Here is a 14,031-nt window from a genome sequence, read left to right as displayed (position 1 = left end):
CGCTGCCCGGTAACCCAGATCATGCACCCGCGGTTAGGATTTCACTGCACTTTCAAAATAAGAGCATGAGCTCGTGGAGGGCGATGGCGGGCCGAAAAGGGGTTAGGGGTGCCACAGGGCTCCGTTCTGGGCTCCGCTCTGTTTCACTGTTTCTGTGGGTCAAACATAAAGGCTCGTGCCCGTCCTGTGCACCTGTACGCCGACGATATGACTGTTTCCTGTTGTGTGCGCCACCGGCCGCGTGTTTGAGCGCCTGTGGGCGGGGTTTGATGTTATTCTGTCGCAGCTGGTCCACCTCAGATCAGAGCTACAGGCACACACAACCAAGGCGACGCCGGTCTCTAATAAAAAAAATGAAGCCACCAGAAGTTCTCCCTCACTTTAAATCCTGTACTTGAATGACATTGCCTGAGATTAGCAAACCGTAACATCATCATCATCACCATCATCATCTTCATCATCTTCATCGTACCTGGACTGTGGGCAGTTTGTCGAACAGCTCGGAGGTCGGCGTCGGTTTGGGGATTTCCTGCCAACCACAGGAAGTTCAGAGGTCAGATGAGCATCTCAGTGTTTATTAAAAATACAGTGGTGGAAAAAAGTTGTGGGACACCCTTAAAATTTTACACAATCTCAAATATTATCCTGAAATATTTGTGGAAAAATCTTTTTTCTGTTTCAAAAGGTGTGGCTGCATTAGACAGATCCAAACAAATCCAAATGATATTTTTGTTTATTGTTTCCAAGAAAAACTAAGCAAACTAAATAGTTGACAGTGTAATCTTTATCTTCAGGCGTGGCAACAAAAATTGGCTCTTTTAATAAAAAGAACCACCTTCATCACTGGTACCAAAATGAGCCAATACTCCAAATTTCTTGTGTATTTTTATGGAACCAATCAATTTTAAGTTTTGAATGGCTTTTTTAGGATTTGTTTAGTATTTTGGCTGTGACTGGACTAAAAGAAATTCCACTTGAAGACCTAAGAGTGAACTTTTTTCCACCACTGTAGATAGATAGATAGATAGATAGATGTACTTTATTGATCCCAAATTGGGAAATTCTTTTTGCAGAGTTCGGTTTATGTCACCCACCTGTTTCTTTTTGCTCGTGGGTTCGAACACGTAGTTGATGGCGACTGCTGAGTATCCAACTGCAGGACAGAAACAAGGCCGAGTGACATCAGCGAGAGACACCTGACAGCAGGTGAGTCTGGCTCCACACACACACACACACACACTAACCTGAGGTCACTTTACACACTGAGGAAACACTGAGCTTTCAAACTGTAAACTAGAATACAACTGAAATGCCAAAGGACTGCCTGCAGCTCTGGTTTTGTTGTCTAACGTGGATCTGTTTGTTTGTTTGTTTGTTTGTCTGTTTGTTTGTTTGTTTGTTTAAGTGCAGGCTTGCATCAGTGTTTCACATTGATGACAGAAACCTTCACACCAGACTCCATTCAGAAATGTGACAGTTTGGAGTTTCTCTGCTTGTTAGCGTCTCAGTGAAGAACCAACAGAAACTTCACCCCGGTCGTCTAACAAAACAATAAACAAAAACGTAGAAAGTTGAACTTCTTGTTAAATTAACTGCAGCCGTTTTTAACAGCTTTTCCTGGAGGTTTGTAAAATGACTTGACTGGGATTCTATTAAGATTCTACTTTCACCTACAAGCAGGAAAGCGATTAAATGTCACATTTCTGAATGGAATCTGGTGCTGCGGCTTCCTGCCCTCCAGCCTCCGCTTTGGCCGTGTGCGTGTTTATACGGGGCATTACGGTAAGAGCGAGTCCCCAGTGGCTACCGTAACGCCTGGCGTAAACACGCAGCGCAAACCAGCCGGAGGGCAGCTGGTGTTTGTGAGGCTCCGCCGGAACACAGAGCCGCTCCGAGACTCGTCTCTTTTAAAGGCACGAATAAAATCAGATTTACAGAACCTGCCGAGCTAACGCGTCCCTGCTGTCACCGGGCACCGCGGAGGTGCAAAATGCAGCTTCTCCAAGCGGACTGTGGTCCAGGTGAGTGCGGGGCTCGGGTGAGTGCGGGGCTCAGGTGACTCACGGTGCGCGGCGGTGTCCAGCAGGCTCTGCAGGGTGCTGCGCTCCGCCGTGGGCCGCAGGTTCAGGTCCATAAACACCGACATGCTGCCCGCTCCCAGACTGCGTGAGTGTGTGTGTAAGGAAGCTTCCTGTCCCGGACACGTGCGTCCGAAACGCCTCAAGGGAAGTGTAGTTCAACCGGAAGAGACACAGTTCCACATCCGCCTGTCGCTCTCGGCAGACTGACCCGAGGAGGTGATAATATGGACTGTAATGTTCATCCAGTGTTGTAAAAGAAGCAGTTTTAATAGTCTGGACTAAATTAACCACTGCAGTGTATGATAAAATTAAAGAAAAAATACAGAAAATACCTCAAACTTATAAAGATTAAATCAGAACAAACTCAATACTGACATTTCAAAAGTCAAATTTCAAGTAATTGTAAAAAAAAAAAAAAAAAAAAGATTTTTGCCTATATCCATTTCTCTCCACACACACACACACACACACACAGGAATTAAGAGAGAAAAATCAGTGCCATGTTATTATTTGTTGATTTATTTATTTATTTTCATAAGAATCTTTGAATTCACCCGAGGACATATCTCTTTTACAGTATAACATCTCTTTCTTTAAAAAAAAATAATAGAACGGATGAAAGTGTAAACATAATATTAATACAAATAAAATGACAGTAAGAACTGTTCACACAGCTTGTGTAGTGTTGTGTAGATCACTCTGTGTGCGTGTGTGTGTGTGTGTGTGTGTGCGTGTGTGTGTGTGTGTGTTTTAGCTAATTATCAGGTCTTTTTCTTATCACTTTTTGCTGAAATTAAGCCTTTTTTCTTCAAGACAATTTCAAATATATAATCATAAATGTTGTAAATATAGTTTCCTGGACATTTCCTCCTTTTTTGGATAATTTAATAATTTTCACTCTCTTATTTTTCAGTATCCAGGTCTTTTTTTTTTTCTTGTTTTTAAACTAATTTTCAGGTTATTGCCTTGAAATCATTCACAGATTTCTTCCTTAATTTGCTCGTTAACCTTTTTCCCCTGAATGTTTTTGAAAGAAATCAAGAGGATTTGCTCGGGTTTCAGGGCTGAAGGCTGCAGCCTCGACGCCTCTCACAAGCAAAGGGTGAGAGAAAGCTCAGAAATTCTGAGATTACAGTCGTACATTTTTACGAGAAAAAAAACACAAATTTATGAGAAAAAAAAACCTTGAAAATTCTGTGATTACAGTTTAAACCCGTCACCACCTAAAATATAGGACTTCAAAACATCAGCTGGAAGACAGACATTTCAAAAAGTATGATGGTGTCTCGGGGTGAGGGGGGCACTGTGAGTGTTTATATTAAAGTTATTAAATTTATGAGAAAAAACTCAGAAATTCTGAGATTATAAAGTCACTAATTTACAAGAAAAAAACAGTGAAACCAGTTTTTTCTCCTCCTGTTGGATCCAGTCTGAAGGAAATCCTGCTGGTCTGAGTCCAGAACCCCAACCTCCTCCTCAGCATCTGGACTCTGAAGAGACGTTGCTGTGACTTGGGCCGATTCAGAAGAAAACAATCTGCTGATTCTGGGCTCAGATCAGCAGGATCTCCTTGTTCCTGTAGGATCTGCTGAGGGGATCAGCTGCAGGCCTGAGACACGGCCAGCAGGGGGCAGCACAGTGGAGCCACGGAAAAAAGTTTTCCCAGTTTTTTTTCTCATAAATTTATGACTGTAATCTCAAAACTGAAAATTCTTCTCAGATATAACCCCTCTTCCCCCTTCAGCAGCCCAAATACACAGTCTTTTTTCATAACAGTAATCTGGATGTGAGTAATCTGAGTGTGAGTAATCTGAATGTGAGTAATCTGATTGTGATTACTCGTCGTGTGTCGCATTGCGGATGACGTGACAGACACTCAACATGGCTGACATGCAGGTGCTGGCATTTGCTCGCTTGCTGGCCCTGACTTAATACTTGTTAATCAAAAGTTATCTAAGTGCCCAATGGGCATTTAAAGAAAGCTTCCAAACACTGCCTAAGATGGAAGAAATTAAAACAACTCTGGCCGCAATCCAACTAGAGGTCGGCAAAATCGCAACGGAACAAACGGAGATCCTGAAGCTCACGCAACAGGTGAACATGCTTCAAACTCAGGTGAACTGCTATGAGGATAAACCTAAGAAGAAAGAGAAGAAAGATATTCCTTTATTAGTCCCACGGTGGGGAAATTTCACAAAAGACGAACAGATCAAAGAACTGGAAACTGGAAAAGAGACTGGATGGCGCAGAACAATATTCCCGCATCGATGATGTTATTATCACCAGATTGAAAACACACCACCGAGCCTATTCCAAAGTCGCAGCTGCTAACAACGTTGATGACCCATTACCTGCCGAGACGGAGACCTTGGAATCCCAGGTTATCCAATTCTTCGGCAGCATGGAAGTTCCCATTCATAGCCATCAGCTCTTGGCCTGTCATACACTCCCTGGATTAACAAAAATACTCCACCGGCAATCATAGTCCGCTTTGTCAATAGAAAGGACAAGGTCGGCTTGCTGCAGCAGGGGTACAAGCTACAGGACACGGGCGTGTTTGTGAATGAGCACCTCCACAAAGAAGAACGGTAACATTGCTTATGCAGTGCAGCAACTGAGAAAAGCTAAAAAGATCAAAGCGACCTGGACTCTGAACTGCAAAGTTTTCATCCGAACGAATGGAGTGACACCGGAGGAAGAAAGGGTTGTGATGGTGAAAGAGATTAATGAACTGGACTTGTACAAATGATGATCGGAGCAGAGCCACGATATGGGCTGTGCAGTTTCTGTTGAACTTGTGGACCTATTGCATTTTGTAGCGTTTGATCATGGATAAGGATTTTGTTACTGTCTGGGATAAACGGAATATCCAGTCATTGGATGGACTTGAAATGGGTGGGCTATTCAACCGGTGGTCTGGCAGTTTCCAACACGTGAGTCTGTATCGATTTGCTGACAAGCTTCCCAAATATCTCTATGGCTTGTGCTAACTTACCCTCCACTGACATTGACTCTTTAGTTTCAACCCGTTTTATCAGAACATGGACAATAATGGCATTTATGATACGTTTTTTAACCCCGACATCAACCAGTCTAATCTAAACTCATTACAATTGTCATGCAATTATTACTCTTAAGTCCAAGTGAATACATTGTATCAAACCCTTACTGATACTAAGCCCTATAAAGATCTTTTTTCTACTTTCCATGTGAATATTTGCAGCATGTCCAAAAACCATGAAGAACTGAAAACTGTCCTGTCTACCCTGAACTTTCCTTTTTCAGCCTTGGCTTTTTTGGAAACTTGGATGACTGATGATATACTCAATTTATACCCCCTGCCTAATTATAAAGCATTTCATTCCTGTAGAAAAAACAGAAGAGGAGGGGGCGTCTCATTATATGTTTTGAACACCTATAATGCTATTTCCAGAGAAGACCTCAGTGCTGACTTTGACACCACTATTATAGAGTCCATATTTATTGAAATTCCATCATGTCAGCAATTAAATGGAAATAGCATTCTGATTGGTTGCATTTATAGACCCCCAGATTCAGACATCAATACATTTATTGACGCACTCCACTCTTGAAATAATAAACAAAGAATGTAAAGTATGTTTTTTACTTGGTGATTACAATATTAATTTGCTCAAAAGTGATTTTACACCAATGGTTGATTTCCTAAATGCACTCTATTCTCATAATTTTTTTCCTTTAATTACTAAACCATCCAGAATCACCTCTTCATCTGCTACTCTCATTGATAATATTTTGTTTAACTCTCTCGATTTTGAGGTCACCTCAGGCCTCCTGATGTGTGATGTCTCTGATCATCTTCCAGTCTTCCAATTTATCCACTCCAGCTCTCCTAAGTCTAACAATCCTAAGAATGAGCCAATTAAATATTGCAAGTTCACTAGAAACAACATTAATAATTTTAAGTCTGCCATTGGCTCTATCACATGGGATGAGGTTCTCATGTCGCGAGAGGTGAATAAAGCATATGAATTATTCCCAAAGTCCTTTTATAACGCCTTAGATGTATCATTCCCCTTGGTAAGCACAAAATCTAGAAATAAATCCTCTAAGGGGAAGCTGTGGTTAACTGATGAATTAAAAAAGCTCTCCAGGAAAAAAAATAAACTTAATAAGAGATCTATTCTTAATCCCTCCCCCACGAATACTGAAACCTATAAGAAGTGTAAAAACCACTTCACAGCCTTAGTAAGAAAAGCAAGGAAAATATACTATTCTAATAAATTTACTCAAGCTTCCAATAACATCAAGACAACATGGCACCTCATTAATCACCTACTGAATCGCACTAAGGGCCCTATCTTGTGCCACCCGCTATCCGCTGCCACTACCCGCTACCCGCAAATTGCGGATTTAGGAACTTCCACTATCCCTAAATGGTATCTTGCGCCCACGCTACCCGCTATCCGTTATGCCAACTCTGTCATTTGCGCCTGGAGGTGTGTCCGTGGGCGTGTTTCATGCGCTGTCCCTAAAGTTGCTATCTTGCGCACACACTTTAGGGATATCCCTAAGTTTGGGCTGTTACTAGAGCGCGCCCAGACGACTTCAATACGCGCCCCGACGGAGCCTCGCCACGCACACGGTCGGACTGATACCGGGACGCCGCCGGAATGGACTGAGTATATTACTCATATAGACTGTTTAGAGGAAAGACTGTTTTAATTGGACACTAACGCCAGCACGTTTTATTGTTTTATCATAAGCCAGCAGCTGTGCTATATTTTTATTTTTAATATTTTATTTGCCCAATCTACCTTGTCAATAAATTAGTTTACACATATTCCACCTCTGCCTCTTGTGTGTGTGTGTTGTGTGACCCGGGGATTTTACTCAATCAGTACAACCTTGTTACACGTCCACTTGGACACATGTGGCTCCACCTCCCGAATTAACTCGCCTATAATATAATATATAATATGTATATAAAGCCAACTTGCTTTAGCCTCAGTAGAAGCCCTGAGAAAATCTACCTCCCTCTCTCCATCGCGGGTTTAGGATTTAGGATTTAGGATAGTTCAGCCTGCCCTTAAAGGCAATGGCACCTGGCACACTGATTGGTTTAACTGGCGTAACGCCCAAAACACGCCTATGCATAATATAGCGGGTAGCGCAAGTGTTTTAGGGATAACGGGAGGTGCACAAGATAGCAACTTTTACGGGGGAACACCTCTTGCGCAATGCTAAATCCGCAAATAACGGGTTTAAGGAGTCTGGCGCAAGATAGGGCCCTAAATCTCTAATAGCTGCCCCTATAGAGATGAATGGTAAGAAGGGGATCCTCTCTAATCCTAATGATATTGCTAATGGCTTTTAATGACTTTTTTATAACTGTTGGCCCAGATCTTGCATCTAGCATCAAAGACTCTGACATAAACCCCTGTATTATGATTAAAGGCCAGTATCCTCCACTCCAAAATTTTGACCCCCCAACATTACAAGAGGTCCGTGATATCATTATGTCATTGAAAAATCCAGCACATGGTCATGATGGCATCAGAAGTGTCCTCATTAAAGAGACCATAGATTACATCATCAAACCTCTCACTCATATCTTTTCTCTGTCTCTTAAAACTGTAATTGTACCCCAGGATTTAAAAATTGCAAAAGTCATACCCATATTCAAGACAGGTGACTCCAAGGAATTCAGCAATTATAGGCCAATATCAATTCTGCCATGCATATCCAAAATATTGGAAAGGCTCATCTATTCTAGATTATCTAATCACTTAGCAGTCAGCAATATTCTATATAAACATCAATATGGCTTTCGTAAACAATATTCTACTGAGCATGCCCTTCTACAGCTTGTTAACTATATTTCAAAAGCTCTTGATAATAACAAATTTGCTCTTGGAGTCTTCCTGGACCTGAGTAAGGCGTTCGATACGGTCAACCATGACATATTGATTGCCAAACTAATAGATATGGAGTGGAGGAAACTGCCCTGAAATAGTTCAGAAACTATCTCACTAATGGAGAGCAATATGTGCATCTGGCTGGTTTTTCTTCCAAGAAATCACAAATTTTGGTTGGTGTTCCTCAGGGATCAATCCTGGGCCCTCTGTTATTTTTAATTTATATCAATGACATGGCCATGACATGTACCAAACTCCTCCCAGTATTATTTGCGGATGATACAAACCTTGTAGCTTCACACAAAGACTTCAACACCCTAATCAAAACCGTCAATGAGGAACTATCTTTTGTTGCGCAATGGTTTCAATGGAACAAACTAACCCTCAATGTGAAAAAATGCAATTTCATGATCTTTTGCAATATTAATAAATATTATCCTATAGAATTAGCTAAAGTCTTTATCAATGACGCTGAAATTGAATTGGTTCAGCAAACTAAATTTCAAGGAGTTATTATAGATAGTGGCCTCAAGTGGTCTGACCATATCGACCTTGTTTCAAAAAGATCTGCGAAAAATGCTTGGCATATTGAGGAAGGTTTGTCCTTTAATTCACTCCTCAGCTCATTTAACCCTATATTATAGTCTTTTGTTCCCATTCATTAATTACTGTAACATTGTCTGGGCAGCAACATATCCTACACACCTGAAGAAATTGTGTCATACAGAAGAAATATCTAAGATTTATATCCCACTCTAGTAGATATGCACCCTCAGCACCCCTTTTTAAAAGATATAAAATACTTCCCATTGACCAAGTAAATGTCTTTCAAACATGCTTATTCATACACAAGTTTATATATAGGAAACAAGATCTTCCAGACACCCTTCAGAATTTGTTCATCCCCACCACAAATGTCCATACATATCAAACTAGACACAGCACCAACAGTCTACTCTTACCACGCACGCGGACCTCAAGACACCAATTCAACATCACGTTTAGAGGTCCTAAGCTTTGGAGTGAATTAAGTCTACCGCTGCGATCAATGTCCTCCTTTTCTGCCTTCAAAAAGCACTTGAAGAAACATCTACTGTCCTCCTGATCTCTGTACTCATCCCTCTCTAAGACATGTTGTCAATCCTTTCTGACTGACTGTGGGTGTATCCGAATTGTGTACTACTTCGCTGTGTGTAATGCAAAAGTTGTGTACCATAAGTGTGGTGATATACGTGTGTGTGTGTGTGTGTGTGTGTGTGTGTGTGTGTGTGTGTGTGTGTGTGTGTATGTGTGTATGTATATGCGTACATGTATATGTACGTGTTGTGTGTGTATATGTATATGTAGGGCTGGGCGATATATCGATATAAAAATCATATCGATATATTTTTAAATGTGATATGGAATCAGACTATATCGCATATATCGATATAGTTCAAATTTGCACTGTGATCCTTGCTCTGCTGCGCTGCTGACCTGGAGCTCTCTGCACTGCTCCGCGCGCCCCGCGTGCCCCAGTCCCTCCTCTGTGCCCGACAGAGGAGGGACTGGGGCAGGAACAAACGCTCCGGCACTCTCGGAGTAATTTTATGGGGCTGGGGCCGAACTACCCCGATGGAGAGAGTTCCTTAACTTTTACAGGGGCTAAAAACGGCCCTGCCTCGGGGTAGGGACTCTGAGCAGCCCCAAAAAACTCCCGGGTGGGGCTTGGGGTTTACTTGGTGCTGATTGGATTTACTCTCGGCGCGATGTGGTGTCAACAGAAAGCAAACAGCCGGGCGCTAGGCGTCCCTAGCAACACGGCCAACACTACCAAGCTAACGCTAACGTGCTAGCTAACGTTAGCTAACGCTAACAACACACTTTTAGTCGGCATTTTTAGGGGCGCTAACGTTAGTTTTAGCGGACGTTAGCTAACGCTAATGACACGCTTTTTTAACAACACGCATTTTGATGCCCCGGTCATGGTCGCGCAACCGCCCGTTGACTTTACTGGGCGGTTGCGCGACCTTCCTCCTACTCGGCCCTCTCAGTGGAGACACAGCAGGTGAGAGGGCCGAGCCAGAGGACGTTCCTGTAGTAGCTCCTGCCCCCCAAACACTACCAGGAACACTGCAGAAGCCCCAGCCACAAGCCATCCACAACCCAAAAAAGCTCCAGCCCTGTCATGTCATATTTGGCTTTGACTTACCTGAACATTTGCTCTCACATTGCGGAAAAAATATCGGGATATATATCGTATATCGATATTCAGCCAAAACATATCGGGATATGACTTTTGGTCCATATCGCCCAGCCCTATGTATATGTATATACTACTTACAACACATGCTTGCTGAATTCTGTGTAGACCATTTTCCACTAAAAAGCATCTAGTTTGCAGGTTACACTATATTGTGCATACTACATACACTATATTACCAAAAGTATTCGCTCACCTGCCTTTACTCATACTATGAACTGAAGTGCCATCCCATTCCTAACCCATAGAGTTCAATATGATGTCGGTCCACCTTTTGCAGCTATTACAGCTTCAACTCTTCTGGGAAGACTGTCCACAAGGTTGAGGAGAGTGTTTATAGGAATTTTTGACCATTCTTCCAAAAGCGCATTGGTGAGGTCACACACTGATGTTGGTCGAGAAGGCCTGGCTCTCAGTCTCCGCTCTAATTCATCCCAAAGGTGTTCTATCGGGTTCAGGTCAGGACTCTGTGCAGGCCAGTCAAGTTCATCCACACCAGACTCTGTCATCCATGTCTTTATGGACCTTGCTTTGTGCACTGGTGCACAGTCATGTTGGAAGAGGAAGGGGCCCGCTCCAAACTGTTCCCACAAGGTTGGGAGCATGGAATTGTCCAAAATGTTTTGGTATCCTGAAGCATTCAAAGTTCCTTTCACTGGAACTAAGGGGCCAAGCCCAGCTCCTGAAAAACAACCCCACACCATAATTCCTCCTCCACCAAATTTCACAGTCGGCACAATGCAGTCTGAAATGTACCGTTCTCCTGGCAACCTCCAAACCCAGACTCGTCCATCAGATTGCCAGATGGAAAAGCGTGATTCATCACTCCAGAGAACGCGTCTCCACTGCTCTAGAGGCCAGTGGCGGCGTGCTTTACACCATTGTATCCGACGCTTTGCATTGCACTTGGTGATGTGTGGCTTGGCTGCAGCTGCTCGGCCATGGAAACCCATTCCATGAAGCTCTCTGCGTACTGTACTTGGGCTAATCTGAAGGTCACATGAAGTTTGTAGCTCTGTAGCAATTGACTGTGCAGAAAGTCGGCGACCTCTTTGCACTATGCGCTTCAGCATCCGCTGACCCCTCTCCGTCACTTTACGTGGCCTACCACTTCGTGGCTGAGTTGCTGTTGTTCCCAAACGCTTCCATTTTGTTATAATAGAGCTGACAGTTGACTGTGGAATATTTAGGAGCGAGGAAATTTCACGACTGGATTTGTTGCACAGGTGGCATCCTATGACAGTTCCACGCTGGAATTCACTGAGCTCCTGAGAGCGGCCCATTCTTTCACAAATGTCTTGTTTCACAGTCTGCATGCCTGAGTGCTTGATTTTATATACCTGTGGCCAGGCCAAGTGATTAGGACACCTGATTCTGATCATTTGAATGGGTGAGCGAATACTTTTGGTAATATAGTGTAGCATGCAGCAGGTGGTGTGCAACATGGACACACCCGTTGTTTTCCTCTTGGCCTTCATGTTTCTGCCACAGATGCAAATTACCTTGTTTTGCTGCTTCTTCCTTGAATTCAACATGTAGTGTTTTGTTGTTTTCCTGTTGAGTGTTTAGCCTGCATGTCATGAAATTGATATGGGCAAGTGTGGAACTCTGTACAAGCCTGCAAAGGCTTCGTTCCCACCTTGCACAGATTTGTACTTGTACTGAATTTGTGCTAAACAAATAAACTAAACTAAGGTCTGGTTGGCTGACAATTTCCTTCAGTTAAATTCAGATAAAACTGAAGTCCTCATTTTTGGTTCTGACAGCACTGTTTCTAAGGTGAAGTGCAGTATTGGATCCCTCAGCTTAAATGTATGCTCCTCCCTGAGAAATTTTGGTGTCATTTTTGATCATACCATGAGCTTTGATAAACACATCAGCACTTTGACACGTACCTGCTTTTTTCATCTTAAAAACACTGCAAAACTGAGAACTGTTGTGTCACAAGCTGAACTTGAAATGATTGTTCATTCATTTGTATCATCGCGGCTTGACTATTGCAACTCTGTGTTCACCTGTCTCAGTAAGGCAGCCATCAACCGCCTGCAGCTGGTACAGAATGCTGCGGCCAGGATACTGACAAAATCTCAGAGGAGCTGCCACATCACCCCTATTCTGGCCTCAGTGCACTGGCTTCCTGTCAGTTACAGAATACATTTTAAAGTTCTTGTTTTGGTTTATAGAGCTCTCCATGGTCAGGCACCAGAGTACGTGTGTGACCTGCTTCACCCTCATGTACCCAACAGGTCTCTCAGGTCTGTAGACCGGGGTCTGTTGGTTGTGCCTCATACCGGTCTAAAAACCAAGGGTGACAGAGCCTTTCAGCGTGTTGCTCCCAGGCTGTGGAGGGCTCTTCCACAGGACCTGAGAGTCTCCTCTACTGTGGACATGTTTAAAAAAGAACTAAAAACATACTTGTACAGCCAAGCTTTTCCTGAATGGTCGTGAACCAGCCATGTTCTGACTGTCACTGTCTTTTGATAAATTTGTCTTATGTCTTTTACTGTTTTTTTTTTATTTTATTTTATTGGATTCCTTTGTTTTACTGTCATTTTGTGAAGCACTTTGTGAGTCTTTCTCTGTGAAAAGCGCTATATAAATAAATTTTACTTACTTACTTACTTAAACTAAACTAATGTGAATGTCAGTGATCTTGGATGTGGAGCTGAGCTGCAGCTCCTCCAGCTGGAAACGAGTCCCGGCGCCTCAGCCTGCCTGACGCTCTCCTCCAGTAGAAGATCCCTCCGCCGAGCAGCACCAGAGCTCCCAGTGACAAGATGGACACGCCCACAGCAGACTGGACTGCACCAGAATCCAGATCAGACCGGTCTGCAGAGGAAGAACCACAAACACGTTAGACCTCTGTAGACTTTTTCAGTGTCCCTGACCCCCAGGTTGACCCTCATGAGGCCCTGGACCCTTACTGGAAGTGACTCTGGTATGAAAAGATGTTTTGGTTGTGTTTGTCATGATTTAATTTCACTGTAATCGAAGCACAAGCATTTAAATACAGGAAATCTGATCTGACCTTTAAAAACATAATTTTAATAACTGTAAATATTTTTCCTTTATTTAATCAGCTTGGTCCCATTGAGATCTGGATCTCATTTTCAAGGGAGACCTGAGAGCCAGACGCCTCAGAGGCCCCTCGTACCCAGCCTCAGCAGCATGGGCTCCGGCAGGCTCTGGTGCTTCACCATGCACTGGATGTTCAGGCCCTCGCCCGCCGGCTCCTTCAGGTACGAGTGGATCTGGTAGCGCCAGCTGACACTGACCAACTTCTCCATCACCTCCATCTCCGGCACCACGACCCCGTCCCTCAGCCAGGACACTTTGATCTGCCGCGGGTAGAAGTCGTAGGCGCTGCAGATCAGAACCACGGGGCCCCCGGCGACCTCGGGCCTGTCCCGCCTCAGGCTGGCCACAGGGGGCACTGCAGGGACCAGGCCGGTGTTAGTGACTGGGATAGCATGGTGACAGACTGATGATGCCTTAAAGCTAAAAATCTTTAGTATTGGACCCGACTCTCTACAATGTACCGGAAAAAATACAACATTACTGGAAAAAAAAATAAAAACATTACCACAATATGACCAAATAAAAACAACTACATGAAATAAGACAAATAACAGTGAAGAAAAAAAAACTTCCAATTTGTACGACAGCATATTAAGGCCATTGAAGGGGGAAAAAAATTATGAACCAAGGTGGGGTAATATTCTACATGGATATTCTAAGATTAAATTAAATTGATTAAATTGAGATTAAATTGGTAAATTTATGAGAAAAAACTTGTGAAAATATTTTTTCC

At 43.1% G+C, this 14,031-nt stretch overlaps 2 protein-coding genes across 8 annotated transcripts in view; both read right to left on the bottom strand.

The window, feature by feature from the left end:
* The window catches only part of rpp30 (ribonuclease P/MRP 30 subunit), a 10,385-nt gene extending 8,117 nt beyond the window's left edge, over positions 1-2,268 (bottom strand). Inside the window, exons 1-3 of one of the 4 annotated variants that reach the window (XM_030077386.1) lie at positions 2,065-2,268; positions 1,095-1,153; positions 473-529 (exon numbers count right to left, since the gene is read on the bottom strand). In XM_030077386.1, the coding sequence (XP_029933246.1) occupies positions 473-529; positions 1,095-1,153; positions 2,065-2,146 (198 nt within the window). In that variant the 5' untranslated portion in view covers positions 2,147-2,268. The remainder of the gene's footprint in view (positions 1-472; positions 530-1,094; positions 1,154-2,064) is intronic. The other 3 variants (XM_030077384.1, XM_030077387.1, XM_030077385.1) reach the window with 3 other exon arrangements.
* Positions 2,269-3,669: 1,401 nt separating this feature from the next.
* Positions 3,670-14,031, bottom strand: part of LOC115377567 (class II histocompatibility antigen, M beta 1 chain-like) — a 27,092-nt gene continuing 16,730 nt past the window's right edge. For 2 of the 4 annotated variants that reach the window (XM_030077380.1, XM_030077383.1), the window contains 3 exons: positions 13,375-13,653; positions 12,856-13,049; positions 3,670-3,910 (listed from right to left, as the gene is read on the bottom strand). In XM_030077380.1, coding sequence (XP_029933240.1) covers positions 12,865-13,049; positions 13,375-13,653 — 464 coding nt within the window. In that variant the 3' untranslated portion in view covers positions 3,670-3,910; positions 12,856-12,864. Of the gene's footprint in view, positions 3,920-12,848; positions 13,050-13,341; positions 13,654-14,031 lie in introns of those variants that run through there. The other 2 variants (XM_030077381.1, XM_030077382.1) reach the window with 2 other exon arrangements.

The sequence above is a fragment of the Myripristis murdjan genome, chromosome 19 (genome assembly GCF_902150065.1).
Source record: "Myripristis murdjan chromosome 19, fMyrMur1.1, whole genome shotgun sequence".
Classification (NCBI taxonomy): Eukaryota; Metazoa; Chordata; class Actinopteri; order Holocentriformes; family Holocentridae; genus Myripristis; species Myripristis murdjan.
Note: the sequence above shows the minus strand (reverse complement) of the source record. Positions and strands in the feature narration are given on the sequence as shown.